This window comes from Cololabis saira, chromosome 20 (assembly GCF_033807715.1).
Source record: "Cololabis saira isolate AMF1-May2022 chromosome 20, fColSai1.1, whole genome shotgun sequence".
NCBI classification, from domain to species: domain Eukaryota; kingdom Metazoa; phylum Chordata; class Actinopteri; order Beloniformes; family Belonidae; genus Cololabis; species Cololabis saira.
In genome coordinates, this window is record NC_084606.1 from 38,768,714 (window position 1) to 38,789,237 (window position 20,524).

General features: G+C 42.9%; 1 protein-coding gene and 1 non-coding gene across 2 annotated transcripts; one reads left to right on the forward strand and one right to left on the reverse strand.

Moving 5' to 3' along the window:
* Window positions 1–2,329: 2,329 nt before the first annotated feature.
* LOC133420582 (E3 ubiquitin-protein ligase TRIM35-like) lies at window positions 2,330–3,947 on the forward strand. Its single transcript, XM_061710299.1, has one exon. It carries the CDS (start codon window positions 2,453–2,455, stop codon window positions 3,872–3,874), a length of 1,422 nt encoding a protein of 473 aa, XP_061566283.1. The 5' UTR covers window positions 2,330–2,452; the 3' UTR covers window positions 3,875–3,947.
* A 1,536-nt stretch (window positions 3,948–5,483) lies between these two features.
* trnak-uuu (transfer RNA lysine (anticodon UUU)) lies at window positions 5,484–5,556 on the reverse strand. Its single transcript has one exon. It is a non-coding gene; the product is annotated as a tRNA-Lys (tRNA).
* Between the last annotated feature and the right edge of the window lie 14,968 nt (window positions 5,557–20,524).

The following is a 20,524-nucleotide window of genomic DNA, read 5'->3' on the forward strand; positions in this document are numbered from 1 at the left end:
AATGTCAATATCTATGTAAACAATGGGACTCTGCAGGTCTGTATATACAGATATTTATACACTGATGGTAAAAGCAACACATTTGTAGATATAGTAAAATATAGCCAGAAAAATGAAATATATAGGCAAAGTATACACTTCCAGATAAAAAGAATACAATATAAACACCATATAAGCATATAAAATAAATCTACTTTGTTGGAATTATATTAAAATAATAACAAGGGTAGTAAAAGAAACCTTATATGGTGTTTATAATGTATTGTTTTATCTTGTGAGTGTATAAATATATACATTTCTCTATTTTTTCTATAGCTATACATTAATTGCTTTTACTGTCTGCGTAATTACAGTGACTTCAACAAAGAAAAAAATTCAAACTTGTGATCAACAAAATATGTTGAATGATTTATAGGTCAGTAATTATCAGAAAGACATAATGTTTTTGTATCTTTATTCTCACACTCTGCAGGACTACATCAGATCTGGAAAACCTCCAGAATCACATCCTCATGCAGGGAAGGTTCTCCTACACTCCAGCAGTGAATCATCAGGGAAGGTTCTCCTACACTCCAGGAGTGAATCATCAGGGAAGGTTCTCCTACTCCAGCAGTGAATCATCAGGGAAGGTTCTCCTACTCCAGCAGTGAATCATCAGGGAAGGTTCTTCTACACTCCAGCAGTGAATCATCAGGGAAGGTTCTCCTACACTCCAGCAGTGAATCGCACGCGGACTCTCCCAGCACGAAACATGGATGGACACAAGATGCTACTGCTACTATAGTCATTGTATTTATTTACAGTAACTTCTTACACTGTTTCATAGTTCAGTTTTTATTATCAGTTCATTATTTTTAGTTTATTTTTCTACTACTCTATTTACACTTGTTTACTTTATTCACAGTAATTTATCCTGTCATACAGTTGTTCATTACTGCTACTGTGATACAGATTACTTATTGTTATAATAATGTATGGGATAACTGCTGTCACTATGCAAATAACAAAGTTCAAGAATGTTCTATTTTCTGAAAGGTGTGTAAATAAAAGTCTGTCTTGTTTTGCACAAATGTCTTTATTTTAAACACACAAAAACAACTGTACAGGAAAAAATGGAACAAAAAAAAAACAATATCAAAATATTTGCAGTAATCCTCATAAAGGTTCCATTCTAGAGAAGACGGGGATCCCTGAAACCAGTGTACTGTCCCATTGGGTCTGGAAAGATGTCTCTTATTTTCCAAACATCATGCTGCCAGAGCACAAACTGGCGATATGTATATATATGCATATATATATGATATATATGCTGCGTGTTGGTTCTGTCTTTGTGGGGGTTCAAACTCTGATGAGGTAGAGGTAGAGGTGTTCTCACGAACAGCAGATTCCTGATAAAACAAGAGACAGAATTGTTATGATACAAATGTAAATGTAGAGTTCTATGATCAATAAGAATCAAAATTAGAATGTTTTCACATATTCACATTCACATATTTGTCTTGGGTTTTGGTAATTCTAAAATTACTGACAATATCAACAACAGACACAGAAAAATAATAGTGATCATAAAAATGTGTAATTCGCAATGAGGAAGCTTTATAAAATAATACAATTGAATAGAATTACAGCACTAGAGGAAATAATGCAATGCGAAGAAAATGTATAGAACATTTCTAGTATTTTTCCTGAGAGCTGTAAAATTGTGCAGGGCTGATCTGCAAAATATAAGGAATGGGCATTCAGTTATTCACAGGTTATAAAGTATTTTTTTATTTTGTCAGTAAGTATGTTGGACTACTAATTTATGACGAAGTCTCTCTAAAAAACGTGACAGGAAAAAGGTGCAGAGCGTATGAGTTTGTAGGGCGCATTATCTCGCTGAAACAACTTAATAAAACCAAGTTGAACTTAGTGTTTTTCAACATCGTCATATTATATTGTTTAACCAAAAATAGATACATTACCTCTTCTCTATCCATCCTGCAAACGACTGCTGAAAACAGAAAAGTAGTTTTGAAAGTCCGTCCCGTCTTCTCTCATCAAAACAAATGCAGCGGCGGGGACGGGGGTTTTCCGGCAGTACACGCTGGTGCTCATGGGAAATGGAGTGTTCTTTCTGGTAAAGCACTACCGATTTTTGTCCAAAGGAGGCGCCAAACTCAACAAAGCTGAAAGTTACGTTGTGCTGCTTTAAGTATTTGTATGAACAGCTCCAGTGTCGCCCCCTACTGTTAGGAATATTGAATTGTACCTGGTGACTCGTGAGAGGAAAAACAGGTTTAACTGAAAGTTCATTTGGACATTTTTGACAGGACTGAACGGAGCTGAGACGCTGTTTCAGAGTGGAGGTTATGAACTAAAAACCAGAAATAAAAGGACTTATATTTGTGATTCAGAGGGGCATTTGACTGGTGAGTCTACCGATTGAAGGATACTTCAAAGATTTGAAGAAATGGATGAGAAAACTCTTAAAGATTTCCTGAGCTGCCACGTTTGTTTAGAGACGTTGAAAGATCCGGTGTCTCTGAGCTGCAGCCACAACTTCTGTTCAAGCTGCCTGAAAAAGTTCTGGGAAGAAGCTAAAAACAGAAACTGTCCCATTTGTAAAAGAAAATCTTCCAAAGAGGATCTTGGTGTGAACTTTTCACTGAAGGAACTTGCCGACTCTTTTGCTGGAAAACAGACAGGTGGATCATCTGAGACTGGAAAAGAAGAAAAGAGGCTGGAGGTTTGTAAGAAACACCCAGGAATACCTCAACTGTTCTGTATAGACGAACAGAGAGCTGTGTGTCCTGTCTGTGAGTTTTCTCTGCACCAGAACCACAAAGTGGTTCCTGTAGAAGAAGCAGTCGGTGAGCTGAAGGAGCTGCTGAAATCTGACTTAAAGTCTCTGCAGGAAAAGAGGAACAAATACCAACAAGTGGAGAAAACATATAAAGATGTGGTTCAACACTCGGAGAAGCAGCTGCTGTCCACAGAGAAGCAGATCAGAGCAGAGTTCAACAAACTCCAGCAGTTCCTGAAGGAGGAAGAGGAGTCCAGACTGGCAGCTCTGAGGGAGGAAGAGGAGCAGAAGGGGAGGAGAATCAGCGGGGAGAGGAAGAGGATCCAGGAGCAGATCTCCTCTCTGTCAGACAGCATCTCTGCTGTGGAAGAAGAGCTGCAGAAAGACAACATGTCGTTCCTCAGCAGGTTTAAACCCACCCGGGACAGAGCCAGAGAGCAGAGCTCAGTGTCAGATCCACCGCTGCTCTCAGGAGCTCTGATAAACGAGGCCAAACACCTGGGAAACCTGGCCTTCAGAGTCTGGGAGAAGATGGGGGACCAGGTCCACTTCAGCCCGCTGGTTCTGGACCCAAACACTGCAGCCCACTCTCTCTATCTGTCTGCTGATCTGACCAGTGTGAGGAATGGAGGTACAAACCAGCAGCTTCCTGATAATCCAGAGAGAAACGTCAAGTATGCCAATGTTTTTGGTTGTGAGGGTTTGACCTCAGGGAAACACAGCTGGGAGGTGGAGGTGGGAGATCATCCTCTCTGGTATGTTGGTTTGGTTAAAGAGTCATATGACAGGAAGGGAGAGACGTTAGCTTCACCTGAATATGGAATCTGGTGTTTCTGTCATGGTGATGGAAAATACACCAATGGTGATGGTGAGATCGTCACGGTGGAGACGAGTCTCCGGAGGATCAGAGTCCAGCTGGACTATCACGGGGGGACGGTTTCCTTCTACAACGCTGAAGACATGACACACATCTGCACTCACAGTGACACTTTCACTGAGAAACTCTTCCCTTATTTCAGTCTGGGAAAGTCTGGTGATGCAAAAACTTCTGAGGTCAGAATCTGTCAGACAAAGAATAGATTAACCTGAGATAAAGAAAATATATTTATGTTTCTTTAATGTTTTGATGGAATAACTTTTCCAAGATCAGGATTATTTTAAGTAAAAAAGTTCACATGTGAAAACAAACAAATCTCAAAACATTGAAAATACGACACATTTAAATATTATTGTAAAACATTCAGCGTATTTGTTCTGCGTTGAATACGATAAAAAAATATAAAAGTCTATGAAGTTGTGATTCATTTTATCCAAGTTTGTATTCATGTTATACAGTAAATGTGCTGGAACAACCTGATCTCACAAAAATCCGTGAAATGCCCACGACCTCTCACCACTATTTTCCGTGGTATATACACGGAAAATTGTATAATTCCGTGTGAGCACCACGGATATTGTACCATGCAAAGTTGTCCTGATATATACACGGATTATGACATTATTATTATGTATATATTATTCTTTGTTATAGTGGCTAAATTATGCGTTTTTGTTTATTACTGTTTGTTACTGTCAGTTTGTAAAAGCATGTTTTTAACGCTGTTTTAGCAGTGTTTTATTGAGGTTTTAATGGGAGCACCACAGATATTGTACAATGCGAATCAATGGATACCATTGTCGTGATCTATACACGGATTATGACATTATTATCATTTATATATTATTCTTTGTTATAGTGGCTAAATTATGAGTTTTTGTCGCGTAAGGTACTGTTTGTACCCCCCCCCCCCCCCCCCCCCCCCCCACACACACACTAGTCACACCCACACGGATGACTGGAACTTTTTGCATTATATAATTCTGTCCCTGTTTACGTATGTGAGCCATCAGACTTTATTTGAAGTGTTGTTTTAACAACTGCTTGACACTGGTGTAAATAAATTTCTGATTGAAAGAAGTCGTCCTTATCTATTTTACACATATTCTTGTCACAATGGCTGTTTGACAGAGCTAGAGCCGAACTAATTCCCTTCAATCGTTATTCTGTAAGTGATAATAGTAAGATTTGCTATACTGCAGAATAATATCTATTTTTGAGACTTATTTTCGCTGTGAAAGTTATCATTTTTCCTGGTTAAATCCAGGCGGTGCCCCACGAGAATTATATCATTTTGATAATTCAATTTGATAAACAGTCTTCTTTATTAATTATTAATAATTGTTGAATAAAATTATTAATAACTCTTGATAACTGGAACAGCGCCATCTGTGTTGCACAACAATCCAGAGTTTGATAAGTTCCCAGAGGACGTTAGCTGGTGTTGTGCAATAAAGGGAGTGCTGGTTCAGTTATTACAGAGTTATTAATAATTATCTTGCAATAGTTTTTAATAATGAAAATGACATATCAAATTGAATCATCAAAATGAATAAATCAAAATGGGGCACCACCTGACTTATCAGGAAATAATAATAAACAGCACAATCAGTCTTAATGTAGCTGTTATTCTATGCATGCCAGACTGTTGCCAGGGTTGGTGCTATAGAATAACAGTGAAGGAAGTCGTCACTACACCACTACCAAAGACCTCTTTGCTTTGTTTCTGTCTCTCCTCCATTTTATTTAATAGGTTGAGATGAATCTTGAAAGTGATCAGGTTGTTTCTTTATAGTCAGGAAATGTGGTCATCAGATAACACACCTGAACAGGGACTTGAACCCTGGACCCTCAGATTAAAAGTCTGATGCTCTACCAGCTGAGCTACTCAGGTCACAATTGGAATGTTTTCTTTCTACTTTTCTTCATGTTTTTACAAATATAATCCATTTCAGAGGTTTTGAAAAGTCCTGGAGGAACTTTCATTGGTTGTTCCTCTTAAACATGACAGGAAATGCTGCTCATTCTGCTTTAAACTTTGCAGGTTTTTCTTCCATTTAAGTCTTTCTGTCTGGCAACGCCTTATTATTCTGCTTAAAAGTGGCTCATTTTCATTTTTCTGGATATCCCCAATTCAACATTGGGAAATCATTTCCATGAGTAAATAAGAGAAATAGCGTGAGGTTCAAACAGTGTAAACACATATGTTCTTACCCTGACCTTATGAGATTTTAAGTTTTTAAGGACCTCATTAAATATGAATGATGTATGTATTGTAGTGGTTATAGTGTCTGTCTCACATGCAAAATGTCCCTGGTCTGAGTCTAAACTCCTGGATCAGGACTGACCAGTGAACAGAACATCCCCAACTTCATCAATTAAAGCTTTTTCAGCAGACAGTACAGTATCTAAAGTGTTAGAGTCAGTAGTCATAGTTGCAGCTATAGAACAAGACTATAATAGTTAGTGTCAAACATAGCTTGGTGGTAGATATGCTGCTATAGGCTTATGCTGCAGGGGGCACCGACATGATCCACTGGGCGGTGCCTCTCACCCTTCTTCTCCTCTCCTTTTCCCTGCCTCTCTTCTCCATTACCATTTTTATTTATTATAAATATCTCATAGCTATCATTTTTGTCCATCGTTCCTGTAGTTTCTTGTGCCGGCCCCCCTTTTTTCTCTTTTGTGCATGTTTGCAGGCCGGAGCCTCGGGAGCTGCGTTCTGGCCTGTGTTCCCGCCCCCCCTCCCCCGTCCCCGGTCATCCCGTTGCTGCTTCCACCTGCCTACAGCCTGCTGCTGACGTCCCTGACCCCCCAGTCTGGCCTTCGGCAGGAGGGTCCCCCCTTATGATCCAGGTCCTGCTCAAGGTTTCTTCCTCCTAAAGGGGAGTTTTTCTTGCCACTGTTTGGCTTAAGGTTTTTCTCCCACTATGGAAGTTTTTACCTGCCATTGTTTATGTAATAATTGCTCGGGGGTTTATGTTTATGTTTATGTTCATGTTCTGGATCTCTGGAAAGCGTCTACAGACAACATCTGTTGTATTAGACGTTATATAAATAAAATTGAAGTGAATTGAATTGAGACAAACTGCAACTGCTGATAGTGTGTGGAAGAGTCGTCCTCTTCACCATTGTATCAGTCATGTATGTCCATTGTACCAAATAGCTGGTCTCCCCGTCGGGGAATGGAACCCCGGTCTTCTGCGTGACAGGCAGAGATACTGTCCACTATACTAACGAGGACACTGACAGGTCACTTTCACAGCTCGCAGGGAATCACACGCTGCCATCTAAAGGATTGAAACCTTGAGATGCCTGATTTTGAGTCTTTATTAGGGATCAACGTAAAACAGACCAGAGTGTCTACAATAAAAGAGTGTGAATGCGTGAATAAGAAATAGTTTAAATCGCTTTGCAGAGCATATAAGCGGGTAAACTAAATATATAAACTATCTAACCCTGGAATGTCATCAAAGACATGTGATGTCATTGATGTTACCAGTCTCACCCAGTAAAATCCATATCAGTGACCAGAACAGTAGTGGAGGTGATTCCTTTCTGTTCGCCTTTGTGATGTATTTATATCGGTTTTAACTGTTTGAACAGAGGGGAGAGAGAAGAGTCTTCTTTCTAGTTTTACGTCTGCTTTATTGAAGGCCGTCAATCAACTGACTCACATACAGCATGCGCCCCCTGCTGTCCTGGAGGGAGCTTTTAAAGCTCAAGGGAGCTCTCTCAGTGCCTTATTAATTCAAAACAGTAACAGTCAAACTTGTTCTATAATGTAACTCAAATTTAGCATTTTCTGTCCTTTTTTTATTATCTAATTTCCCCTTTTTAGGTAACCAAAAAAAACATTATTTTTAATCATCCTCTCCAAATACTTAACTAAGGATGAAATAGCAACACCATTATAATAGAATAAAACATTTCTAAGCTACAGGGTGGAATAGGAAGAGGGATTATTCTGCCCCGTCTTGCTTCCTTCCAACTAACTAAAAGGTTAACTTAACAACAGGTTTCACAACACGTCCTGAACGTGTCATCTTGACTCTTGGTGTCTGTGTCACAACAGTCTCTGTTTCGGTACAGGCAGGGCCAGGAAATTCCTGTGTGGTAACACTGCTGCCTGGGGGGAGGAAGTTGTTCCTGGTGGAGCTTCTGTAACTTCCTTGTTAAAAATCTGCAAGTGCCGGCGGTTTCTTCTGATGGTGTCCCCGCCTGGCGTTTTCACAACAAACGACCGTGGTGCCGTACCTGTCGCGTGGATGACCCAGTCCCACTCCATCCCTTCTCGATGTCGGTCTTGAGACGTACCCTGTCGCCCACCTTCACAGCATGAAGTGGTTTTGCTGAATATCTCCTGTTGTAGGTGCTTTCATATGCTTTTTTGGCTTTGGCGTTGTTCTGCTTCACTGTAGACAGATCGGGCCAAGCTGGTCTCAGCAAGTGGTTCAGCTTGGGAACGGTGGTCCTTAAGGCCCTGACACACCAAGCCGATTTTCGGCCGTCGGGCCGTCGGTGCGCGTCTGTCGGCATAGTTTCCCCGGTGTGTCCCACACGTTGCCACAGCTCGGCTCCCGTCGGGAGCTTTTCAGCCGATTCGACATGTTGAATCGGCGTCGGGATGTCGGTCAACAGCTCACTCTGTGATTGGCTGTTCCCAGAATTTCCCAGAATGCTTTTCGTCGTCATTTGCAGACTGAATAAAAAAAAAAAAACATGGCGGACATTTCTTATTTTTTAGTGAATAAAATCAATATTTTTAGTTAGTTTCTGCATAAAAATGCATTTTGATTACATTTCTAGCGAGAAATATATATTTTACTTCAATAATATTCACTCAGTGAATCTGGGCTGATCTGGCGTCATTAAATTAAATAAGATGTTCTTGCCTATTTGACGCGAAGTCTGCGCCTCCCGTTTCGTCAAAGTCCCGGGCCAGTCCCCTCAGCCTCTGGTCTGTCATCAACGGTGGACCCAGCACCAAAGCCGGTTTTAGGGGGCGGCAGGGGTGGGCTATGCTCACCGGCGTCTCCATCCCGGCGGCGGCGAGAGCGGAGAGCGGAGAGCGCCGGTGGCGGTGCGCTGCAGGCTGCGTAGCCGTGGCTGGCCCGGGACTTTGACGAAACGGGAGGCGCAGACTTTGCGTCAAATAGGCAAGAACATCTTTATTTAATTTAATGACGGCAGATCTGGCTGGGGTTTTTATTGTAGCATCGGCTATCTGCTAGTTGAAACGTGTGGTCTGTTAGTCTATCTGAGTTTTATGGTGTTTTTATAGTTCATGCTTTATGGTGCTGCACTTTTTTTTTTTTTTTTTTTACTTTTTTGTCGGTGCGCCGTCACCTTAATGTTTAGCTGTGTTTTCATCTGTGTTTCTGGTGCGCCGTCACCTGTTTAGCTGTGTTTTCATCTGTTTCTGGGTGTCAAAACAGTGGACGGGGGCTAGCAGGTGCCACCGTCTGACGTCACTACCCAGAATGTAAACAACAATGGCGACCTACGAGTTAAATTATATTTTCAAATTTTATAAAAACGAAGACATCAAAAAGGTTTTTTATATCACATTGTTATAATTGATACCAACATTTATCTTTTAAGACCTACATGTCTTAATAGCCAGGGTTCCTTTTAAAATTATCGTTTAGTTAGGTGAGTCCTACACAAATCCTCACTTTCCCAGACGGTATGATCACTGGTACCATAGGCGCAACCCATTCTGTGGGCTCCGTCACGCGCTCTATTATGCCATTCTTCTCCATCCGCTTTAACTCCTCTTCAACTTGTGGCAAAATTGGAATGGGTATGCGCTAGGGTGCTGCAACACAGTATGGCACTGCATTTTCTTTAAGGACTATTTTCACAGGATCACCCTTAAGCAGTCCTAACTCTCCATACACATTCACTTCTCCGACATGCTGTATTAAGCCCAGGTAAGTTACAACTGATCTGCTCAACAAATTGTCACATGTAGACTTAGCAACTATCACTCTGAAGTAGCAGTCTTTAATTTTACTTCCTTCAGATACCTGAATAGTGGCCAAAAACTCTCCTTTATGGTCCACTTTCCCTCCTGGACTTTTGATTTTTGTCGTCACAGGTCTCAGCTTTGGTTTTTCACGGAGGCGGCTGAATGTTGTTTCATTTATTATTGTGGTGTCTGCACCGGAATCAATTTTAAAGTTGACTGCAGTCCTGCATATCTCCAGTGTAGTACGCCATGGCGGCTCTGTATCCGTGATGACTTCATCCACTGTTGCTCCGCTCTCATTAGCAGTTTCATTTATGGAGCCCAGGAATAAGCTGTCAATTTCCTCTGTCACTTCTTGGACTTGTCTGGTCCTGCATTTTACTGCAAAATGGCCTATTTTGTGACATTTGTTACATTCTTTATCCTTTGCTGGACACTGGTCTCTCTTATGAATGCGTCAACACCTGCCACATCTTTGTCTGTTATTTACTTTATGCCCAGCCGTGGCCCCTGAGGCTTTGCTCTTCCACTTACTTCTGTAAGGCTTTTTCTTCACTTCATCAGCGTGTCCTGCTGCACCCGTCTCACTGTTCTGGAATTTTACTAACTCCGAATGTCTGGCCATATCTCCGGCTTTCTTTAATGTGAGATCGCTGGTCATCCGTAGTTTGAGTGAAAGATCTTTGTCTTTAATCCCTATGACAAGCCTGTCACGTATCTCTTCCTCCTTCTCTCCAAAGTCACAGTGAGCAGCTAGCTCATACAGATGCCTTATGTACTGTTCAACAGTCTCATCTGCACCCTGGACCCGCGAGTGGAAATCTGCTCGCTCGAAAATCAAACAGTCCCAATACATCGTCATAATCTTCATCTTCTTCTTCCTCCAAGCCGAAGGATTTATATACTTGTTCCGCATCTGGGCCCATGGCATATTAATGCACACACTTGGACGTCGGCTGGCTCTTTACTGAGCTTCGTCGCGACCCGGTACCTCGAGAAGCGCTGTTTCCAGTCCGGCCAGTCCCCCGGTTTAGCGAATTTGAACTGCTCTGGCGCCGAAAACGTTGCCATCTTCCATAGGTTTTAATTTCTCTTCTGTGTGCGATCACTTCTGACACCATGTGATGTGTTTATATCGGTTTTAACTGTTTGAACAGACGGGAGAGACGCCGAGTCTTCTTTCTAGTTTACGTCTGCTTTATTGAAGGCCGTCAATCAACTGAACTCACACACAGCATGCGCCCCTGCTGTCCAGGCGGGAGCACAGCTACAACTCACACACAAACTGGCTCACGCCACAATAACGATATTATAGCTGCATTTTTTTAACAACCTTGAATGTGGAACATATGACTGGAAAAAATGGTCTTTTATTTGAAAGACACAAAATACAAAACAATGATGTGCGTTTGCCCTATTGTTCCAGTTTGTAATGCTTTATAATTGTTTAAGTTTTAAAGAGAAAGCCAGGCCAACCATTTTCCACAAACTGAACTAAAAGTAAATGTCAGGTTTGCATTATGCATCTTCAGTTTCATACAAGTACAAATATTTTGCCACAAACTGAATAGTTTCTCTCATGTATGATTTGACTTTTTTCTTTTCCAGAAATGTAACAACTAAAATTAAATAAATAAATAAAAGTAAATAAATACATACATTTTACATCATAAAAAAGATTGATTCATGCTCACCTTATAAGTGTAAGAGGAGATTTATTTTTGTTAAGAAGGTTATTTTGGTAATTCAGGGTTCATTCTTTTATAAATATATCTTTATATTCTGATGTAAAATCAGGGACTATAATGACACTAGTCAGTTTATCTGTAGTGATTAGTCTGTTTTAGATTGGGCGGAGTGATACGCCACAGTACGGCACTAGGTGCTGTGTTGATGTTCTAAAATCCTACACTGTTGAGGGACATTAAAGTACACTGGAACTCAGCAGAAGTTTCCCCGTGTTTATCCTACTCACCACCCCAAAAAGGTTTAATTTAATAAGGTAAGGCTTAACTCTACACCAGCCTTACATAAGTAAAAGTTCAGAGCTCAAAACCCTGCAAGAGTCCCGTGATCGGGACCAAAACGGTACTAGTTTCTTCTGAGCAGAGCAAGATTTTGGTCCGCGGGTCGAGGCGTGGTCGGCACCAATACACTGCACGTTTCTAGTCAACACAATAGCCCAATATCGCGATACACTTTGTCACCTCCACGACACGTATCGTGACGTTTTTGTATCGCGAAATTTCGTGGCACGATATATTGTTACACCCCTATTCTCAGGTGTCTATGTTTTCTGTCGTCAGTGTGAATGGAAGGATGTTGTGCCATTTCCCCTCCGCCTGGTGGCTCCGGCGGTGCTGGGGGGCCGCTCCTGGAGGTGCGGTGGGCCCCTGGCCCGGCTCGAGGGCCAGGCCCCTGTCGACCTGGGGTGGCTGGTGGGGGAGCGGTGGGCGTCTACCAGGGCCAGTACCACAGATAGGTCCGAGGGGTCGGGGGGTCCGGGGGCGTGGGGGACGCTGTCCCACGTGTCCTGGGACTACCGGGGGACATCTTAGACACCCTTCACTCAACACTTAACAGAGATATACTTAACAAGGACACTTAGGGTCTTTGGAGGGGGGGGGGGGGGGGGGGGGGGGGGGGGGGGGGCATTGTCAAATGTGACACCCTGACCTCCCCCTCCCTGTTTTTATCACATCAGTCACATCCACTCAACACCGGGGGCGGGAGCGGGACCTACTCCACCATAATCCATCATAATAAACCCACAACTCTCCACGGAACGCAACAAAAAGCAAAAAAAAATGATACCCATAATGCAATCCGGTCAACACAACTACAGCACGTTACTCTGTTTTCTTTTACAGCTTAAATCGAAAGAAATGGCCCCAAATGAATGATTTTTCCAGACCTCAACTAATGTAATGGAACATGACTGTTGATATTTATAAGGGAAAGAAGAAAAAAAACGAGAAAAAAACCCCAAAAAAAACGGCCCATAGGGCCCTTGGGCCGCGAGGCCCCGTGCGGTCGGACGGTTCGCCCACCCCTTGCGGCGGCCCTGCTCTTTGTACATGAGGCCCCTGGTCCTTGGGGCACCCTGTCCTGCGTGTTTTAGAAGGCTTCAGCACACCTGATTCTAATCACTGGTCGTCATCAATATGTCATCAAGGTTTACACAACTCTGTTGGTGACACAGCCTTGTCTATCAGGGTTGTGTTGAGGCAGGAACATCTAAAAGTGTGTAACCTGTGATATGTAAGAAATCACCTGTAATACAATAGGTATCCAGTAGAGGGAGCTATGTACTAGAGCAGGGGTCTTCAACTAGATTAGGCTGGTGGCCATATCTGCAAAAAGACTGTATGGAGAGGGCGGAAGATTTATGTATATATAATACATTTGTGCACAGGAATGAGCAGGAAAAATATATTTGTCTAGTTTACTTATGAATTATGTATTAATTGTCTCCAGATTTAGTCATTGTGAATGTTAAATATAATATTCAGATAAAGAAATATTATTTTAAATGCAAGTTCATTTTGAAACCATGCATTTTACAAACTTAATGAAGTTGATATTGACCTACTTTTAATTAAAACACGCCATAATGACAAAGCACCACTTTCCACCAAGATTTCCTTATTTGAATATTATATTAAGCATTGAGCACAAGCATTTCAGTCCATAGTAGCCAGTTTGATGTTATAAATAACCAAAATATTAACCATAAGCTCCTTTATTTATGACACATCTGTGCATTATATCAGCAAAACAAAACAATCACATTAAATTATAGGAGGCTTAGAAGTTCATCTGAAATGCAAAGTCCTCATTTAGAGATTCAAATGAAAAAGATTTCAGGCCAATCCTAGAAAAACTCCTGGCGGGCCGCCAGTGGCCCGCGGGCCACCAGTTGAATATCTCTGCTCTAGAGTCTAGACCGTGAGCGTCTTCTGACTTGGCCTGGAAAAGAGAGGGAATTGGATCATTATCAGTGGGTTTCTTCTTCCAAGCACTTTTCTTTCTGGGAAACTGATGTTCCACATCTGTCCTTCCAGGTTTTTATAGTGTCGGTCGAATCTTAACCCAGTTTTAGTAGATTCAGCGATCCTTCTGGTTGTTTTGTTTAACGCAGACCAATAACATGACCCGTCTGAAACTGAGCAACATGTTTTCTAACTTTAGGACATGCCTTTGAAGGGAAGTAAAAGTCCTCACTGCATGTGTCACACACACACACACACACATATATATATATATATATATATATATATATATATATATATATACTGTATATGTAGAGAATGTCAAAGTCGATGCCATATTGTGAGCAGACCCTCAGTAGCTGTTGAAGACCAGCACTATACAGTGAAAAAACAACTAAATCATCAGCGTACATCAGGTGGTTGATGATGGTGTTACCAACCACGCAGCCTGTACCACAACCACTGAGCAGCTTGGATAACTCATCCATATAAATATTAAATAAAAATGGAGACAAAATGCTGCCCTGTCTAACTCCATAGCATACTCCAAACGGAGCAGACATAAAGTTACCCCACTTTACATGCATTGCCTGATGAGCATACCAAAAAACCAGAATCCTTATAAGATACTTGGGAACACCTCTGCTGTGCAATTTATAAAACAATTTTTCATGATTTACACGATCAAAAGCTTTAGAGGCATCAATAAAACAAAGAAACATTGTAGAATTATGTTCGTTATACAGATCTAAAATCTCCATTAGAGCAAAAATATGTCGGTCCCATGTCTGGGTTTGAAACCAAACTGGTCATCAGATGTGAGGACAAACCGTTCTAGCCTGTTCAGTAAGATCCTCTCCAGGATTTTGGATAAAATACTGGCTAAGGCTATAGATCGATAATTTTCACTACTATTTATTTTGCCAGCTTTGTCTTTAATAATAGGCACCAATACAACAGATAAAATAGAATCAGGTAAAATACCATGAACCCAGTAAAACAAATGGCAAGCAGAGGACAGAGTCTTCTACTTCCAAATTTTAAATGCTCAGCAGAAATCTTGTCCTTACCACATGCCTTATTATCTTTTAGCATCATAACTGCATCAAAGACTTCTTGTGGAGAGACTGCCACATCTTCAGAGTTATCAATACTGCCCACTGTGAAGCTGTTACTCTTAACACAGTTGAACAGTTCATAATAATGTTTCTGCCACAACTGAGTCATTTCCTCTGGACCGCTTACACCATCAATATTTGTTGGCAGAGAGGTTTTACAATTATTCATCTTTTGAATTTCTTTCCAGAAATCATTTAAATTATTATTTTGTATTTTCTTTGCAAGTGAGTCAGACTTGATTTCATTCTCATTACTTTTAATGAGACGTAACGCATATTTAAAATTTGCATTTGCCCGTTTCTTGTAGTCAAATAAGGGACCATGTTTATGTCTCCCTGACTCAACCCAGGCTTTGAAGGCCCTCCTAGCTTCAGCATGAGCCTCTTCAACATATTCATTCCAGCCTGGCTTGGCTGTGTATGTCTTGTGTGTCTTATACAGAGGCCTACTTGACACAAGGAGGGACAATATGATCATACAAGGAGCACAACTCTATACCATGTTGCGGATTCTTATAGTTAACATCACCGCATATAACTGCATCTTTTGGTAGCTTCATATTACTCAGCAAGATGTCAGACTGAACATAGTATGCTTTAAGATCCTGCTCAGTCAACTTGGACCAATCTATTCTCCCTGCACGCATATCATTGCTCATAGATGAGAGAGCAGGTAGGTTGCCCAAATTCACAGATAAAGACAAAGGCACATGATCAGAAGTGGCAAGTTCATAATAAATCAACACGGACTCTAAAATATATATATATATATATATATATATATATATAGAACGGGGGTCTAGAGCCGCATGCGGTTTTTTAGCGCCGCCCTGGTGGCTCCTGGAGCTTTTTCAAAAATGTTTGACCTTTTTTTTTCCTTTTTTCCCTCTTTTTTTCTTCTTTTTTTCCTTTTTTCTCTTTTTTTCTTCCTTTTTCCTTTCCTTTTTAATCTCGACATTTCGACTTTTTTCTCGACATTTCGACTTTATTCTCGAAATTTCGACTTTTTTCTCAACATTTCGACTTTTTTCTCATTTCGACTTTTTTCTCAAAATTGTACTTCCACATCAATCTTGACATTTTGACTTTTTCTCGAAATTTTGACTTTTTTCTCGACATTTCGACTTTTTTCTCAAAGTGCATAATGAAAAAAAAAAATCTTCCCCCAGTTATAACTAATATCGCTGCAAGCAGCATGTGTTGCCTTCATTCTAAGGCTCATACAAGACTTTTATACAAGATTTTTTGCGGCTCCAGAAATATTTGTTTTTTGTGTTTTAGGTCCAATACGGCTCTTTCAACATTTTGGGTTGCCGACCCCTGTATTAGACGCACGAGCTTCCCAAATTCCTTCTGGGGAAAATGAAGAAATGAAAGCGTCTGCAGTCATGACATAATGAAGCTGCAGAGTGGTATTATATTATCCAACCTTCCATTGCCCGAGTTTTCCTCACACAGCTGGCACGGGGTGAAGGTGAAGAGGCTTACAAGCTCCGCAACCCTCACTGCAAACTCATGTTTCTCCATTACTGGCAGTGAAGAAGAAGAGTGAGGCGTTTCCAGGACTGGGACTGTTCCAGCGCTGCACACAGCTGAGTGGTGGAAGGAGATGGGAGGAACCAGGAGGAACCTGGAGGAGGAGGAACCAGGAGGAACCAGGAGAAACCAGGAGAAACCAGGAGGAACCAGGAGGAGGAGGAACCAGGAGGAACCAGGAGGAACCAGGAGGAGGAGGAACCAGGAGGAGGAGGAACCAGGAGGAACCAGGAGGAGGAGGAACCAGGAGGAACCAGGAGGAACCAGGAGGAACCAGGAGGAACCAGGAGGAACCAGGAGGAACCAGGAGGAGGAGGAACCAGGAGGAACCAGGAGGAACCAGGAGGAGGAGGAACCAGGAGGAACCAGGAGGAACCAGGAGGAACCAGGAGGAACCAGGAGGAACCAGGAGGAACCAGGAGGAACCAGGAGGAGGAGGAACCAGGAGGAGGAACCAGGAGGAACCAGGAGGAGGAACCAGGAGGAACCAGGAGGAACCAGGAGGAGGAGGAACTAGGAGGAGGAACCAGGAGGAACCAGGAGGAACCAGGAGGAACCAGGAGGAACCAGGAGGAGGAGGAACCAGGAGGAGAAACCAGGAGGAACCAGGAGGAGGAGGAACCAGGAGGAACCAGGAGGAACCAGGAGGATCCAGGAGGAACCAGGAGGAACCAGGAGGAGGAGGAACTAGGAGGAACCAGGAGGATCCAGGAGGAACCAGGAGGAACCAGGAGGAACCAGGAGGAGGAACCAGGAGGAACCAGGAGGAGGAACCAGGAGGAACCAGGAGGAACCAGGAGGAACCAGGAGGAACCAGGAGGAACCAGGAGGAACCAGGAGGAGGAGGAACCAGGAGGAACCAGGAGGAACCAGGAGGAACCAGGAGGAACCAGGAGGAACCAGGAGGAACCAGGAGGAGGAGGAACCAGGAGGAGGAACCAGGAGGAACCAGGAGGAGGAACCAGGAGGAACCAGGAGGAACCAGGAGGAACCAGGAGGAACCAGGAGGAGGAGGAACCAGGAGGAGGAACCAGGAGGAACCAGGAGGAGGAACCAGGAGGAACCAGGAGGAACCAGGAGGAGGAGGAACCAGGAGGAGGAACCAGGAGGAATCAGGAGGAACCAGGAGGAACCAGGAGGAGGAACCAGGAGGAGGAACCAGGAGGAGGAACCAGGAGGAGGAACCAGGAGGAACCAGGAGGAGGAACCAGGAGGAGGAACCAGGAGGAACCAGGAGGAGGAACCAGGAGGAACCAGGAGGAACCAGGAGGAACCAGGAGGAGGAACCAGGAGGAACCAGGAGGAACCAGGAGGAACCAGGAGGAGGAGGAACCAGGAGGAACCAGGAGGAGGAGGAACCAGGAGGAGGAGGAACCAGGAGGAACCAGGAGGAACCAGGAGGAACCCGGAGGAACCAGGAAGGGGTTCTCCAACCACTACCATGACCTCTCTGTACTGTCTGAGGATCTGGGGAAGAAAGCCAAGCAATTTCCTCTGCTCCATTCCCTCTTTTCCTCTTCCTTATTGCTTTTTCTACTAACTTCTGACTGTTTTTCATATTTCACTCTCTCTCTCTCTCTCTCTCTCTCTCTCTCTCTCTCTCTCTCTCTCTCTCTCTCTCTCTCTGAGTGAATGGCGGAGTGAGTGGGGTGTGGCGCTGCGGCGTGTGCTTCAGTGTGAGTGAGGTTTTTTCTTGCAGTTCATGTGTTTTTTCCTTTCTTTTTTTCCAAACAAGTGTCTTATAACTTGGTCAGGTGTAATTTGTTGCGGTAGCGGGGCTACCGGCTCAGGTGAGCGGTATGCCGGTTGTAAAAGGCGGAGAGGAGTTTGAAAAGCTGACGCGTCGACATGCTGTCAAACTTGTGCCCGCAATCAGCTGTTCAGTTGAGGAGGCCAGTTTGGCAGTTGGAGGGGTGGTGGGGTACGACAGTGTGAAGTCTGCCTCCCGGATGAATGGAGCGATTGTCATTTTTTTAGACAGTACGGCTAAAGTTAATGACGTGGTTGAAGCAGGTGTAATTATTCATGATACGTTTACCCCGGTTCTCCCACTGGTTAGTCCGGCAAAACGGATAACTATTTCTAATGCTCCTCCATTCATTAAAAATGAAGTGTTGGCTAAAGAACTGTCACGGTACGGACAGCTTGTGTCCCCGATCAAAATGATATCTTTGGGCTGTAAATCCCCCCTTCTGAAACATGTAGTGTGTCACCGCAGGCAGGTATTTATGGTTCTTAAGGATAACGCGAAAGATCTGAACCTGTCTTTTAATTTTAATGTGGATGGTTTCATTTATATGATTTTTGCTACGTCGGAGACCATGAAATGTTTTGGTTGTGGTGTGGAGGGGCATTTAATTCGCTCCTGTCCGGAGAAAAAGGGCGAGCAGCCGGCTGCTGCTTCTGCTGCTGCGGTGAAAGGAGCGTCGGTTTCGGATCCTGGTGAGGGGCCCTCGGCTCCGGTCGGGGGAGCAGGCAGCCCCCCCCCTGCGCAGCCCCCCGATGGGCGCTCTGACGTTGAGGTGTCAGGGAGGACGGAGGAGCAGCGACAGACGGAGGATAGTGAACAGGGTGATGAGGAAAAAGAGCCAGAAAATAATAAAGATGAACAGACTGAGCATGAGGGCAGTTCAAAAAATAAAGCTATGGTAGCTGAGAATGAACAGGATGACATGGATCTCGCACTGTCTGAGGATTTGGAAGACGAGGATATGTGTGATGATGATTTGCTTGAAGTGTCGCAAAAAAGGAAACGCTCAGAACGTATCCTGAATAGTGCGAAGGTCAGTAAAGTAACTGAGGAGCTAAAAGATAAAAGTGCTCTCTCAACGACTCAGGAGGATCAACAGGGTCGGTATTCTCCTGTCAGTATTCAGAAGTTTCTACAGGGTACTAAAGGAGCCCGGCAGGTGAAAGTGGAGGATTTCTTTCCAGATTTGAAACGTTTTGTTGAGTCAGCTAGGCCTCTGGTGAAAAGATCGGGAAACTTTGCAGATGATGTTTTGTCAGACCAAGAAATTTATCGTTTGAAGAAACTGATAGTTAAAGTGAAAACACAATTAGTCGATGATGATGTTGAAGATGTTTAAACTAAAGAACTCTTGGTTCTTTTCTTTTCTGTGGTTTTCCTTTTTTGTCTGTTTTCTCAACCTTTCTCTCTCTATGTGTGAATTTAAAGTGGGAACATTAAATTTGAATGGAGCTAGGGAGGATACTAAAAGAGCTGCTTTTTTGAAGCTGATGGAGATAAAGAAAATTGACGTAATGATGATACAGGAAACGCACAGTATGATAGACAATGAAAGTGATTGGAAGAAGGAATGTAATGGGGATGTCTTTTTGAGTCACAAGTCTAGGTGCAGTGGGGGAGTGGGGATTGTTTTTTCCAGGAGTTTTTTGCCCTCTTCTTGTGACGTAGAAGAAGTCATTAAGGGCTGTATGTTGAAGGTTAAAGCTCAATTTGAGCAGGTCACTGTTAATTTTATAAATGTCTATGCACCAACTAGTGGGGTGGAAAGAATGGCAGTATTGAATGTTTTATGTGACACTGTAAGGATGTGTAGTAGTGATGAATATTTGTTTTTAGGAGGGGATTTTAACAGTACCGAAAATCCAAGATTAGACAGGAACCACCTAGAGCCTCATCCTGCTTCATCACGCAGGTTTAGACAGCTGACTGAAACGCATGAATTATCAGATATATGGAGGACTTTCTATAGAAGTCACAGACAGTATACCTGGAGCCATTCAAAAGACAACATGCTATCTTTGGCAAGGTTAGACCGCCTGTATTCCTTTAGACACCATGTGAATATCTTTAAAAGTTGTTACATCAATCCAGTGGGTTTTTCTGATCACTGTCTGGTTTTTTGTTCGGTTTTTATTAAAAATGTGCGTTTGCGGAGCGCCTATTGGCACTTTAATACTGCACTGCTCCGGGATAAAGTTTTTAGAGCAGCCTTTGAGTGTTTTTGGGCTACACATAAACAATGTAAGTCTGACTTTGCTAGTGTACAGCAATGGTGGGATTTCGGAAAAGTACAGACTAAACAACTATGCCAGCAATATACTCGCAATGTCACTAGGGATGTAACTGGATCTGTGAGGGACCTAGAGACTGAGGTGGTGGAATTGCAGACTATGGCTGATTCCACAGGAAATGGAGGGTTTTTGAACTCCCTCAAGTCCAAAAGGTCAGCTTTGGCCAACCTGCTGGGTGTTGCAGCACAAGGAGCTTTGGTC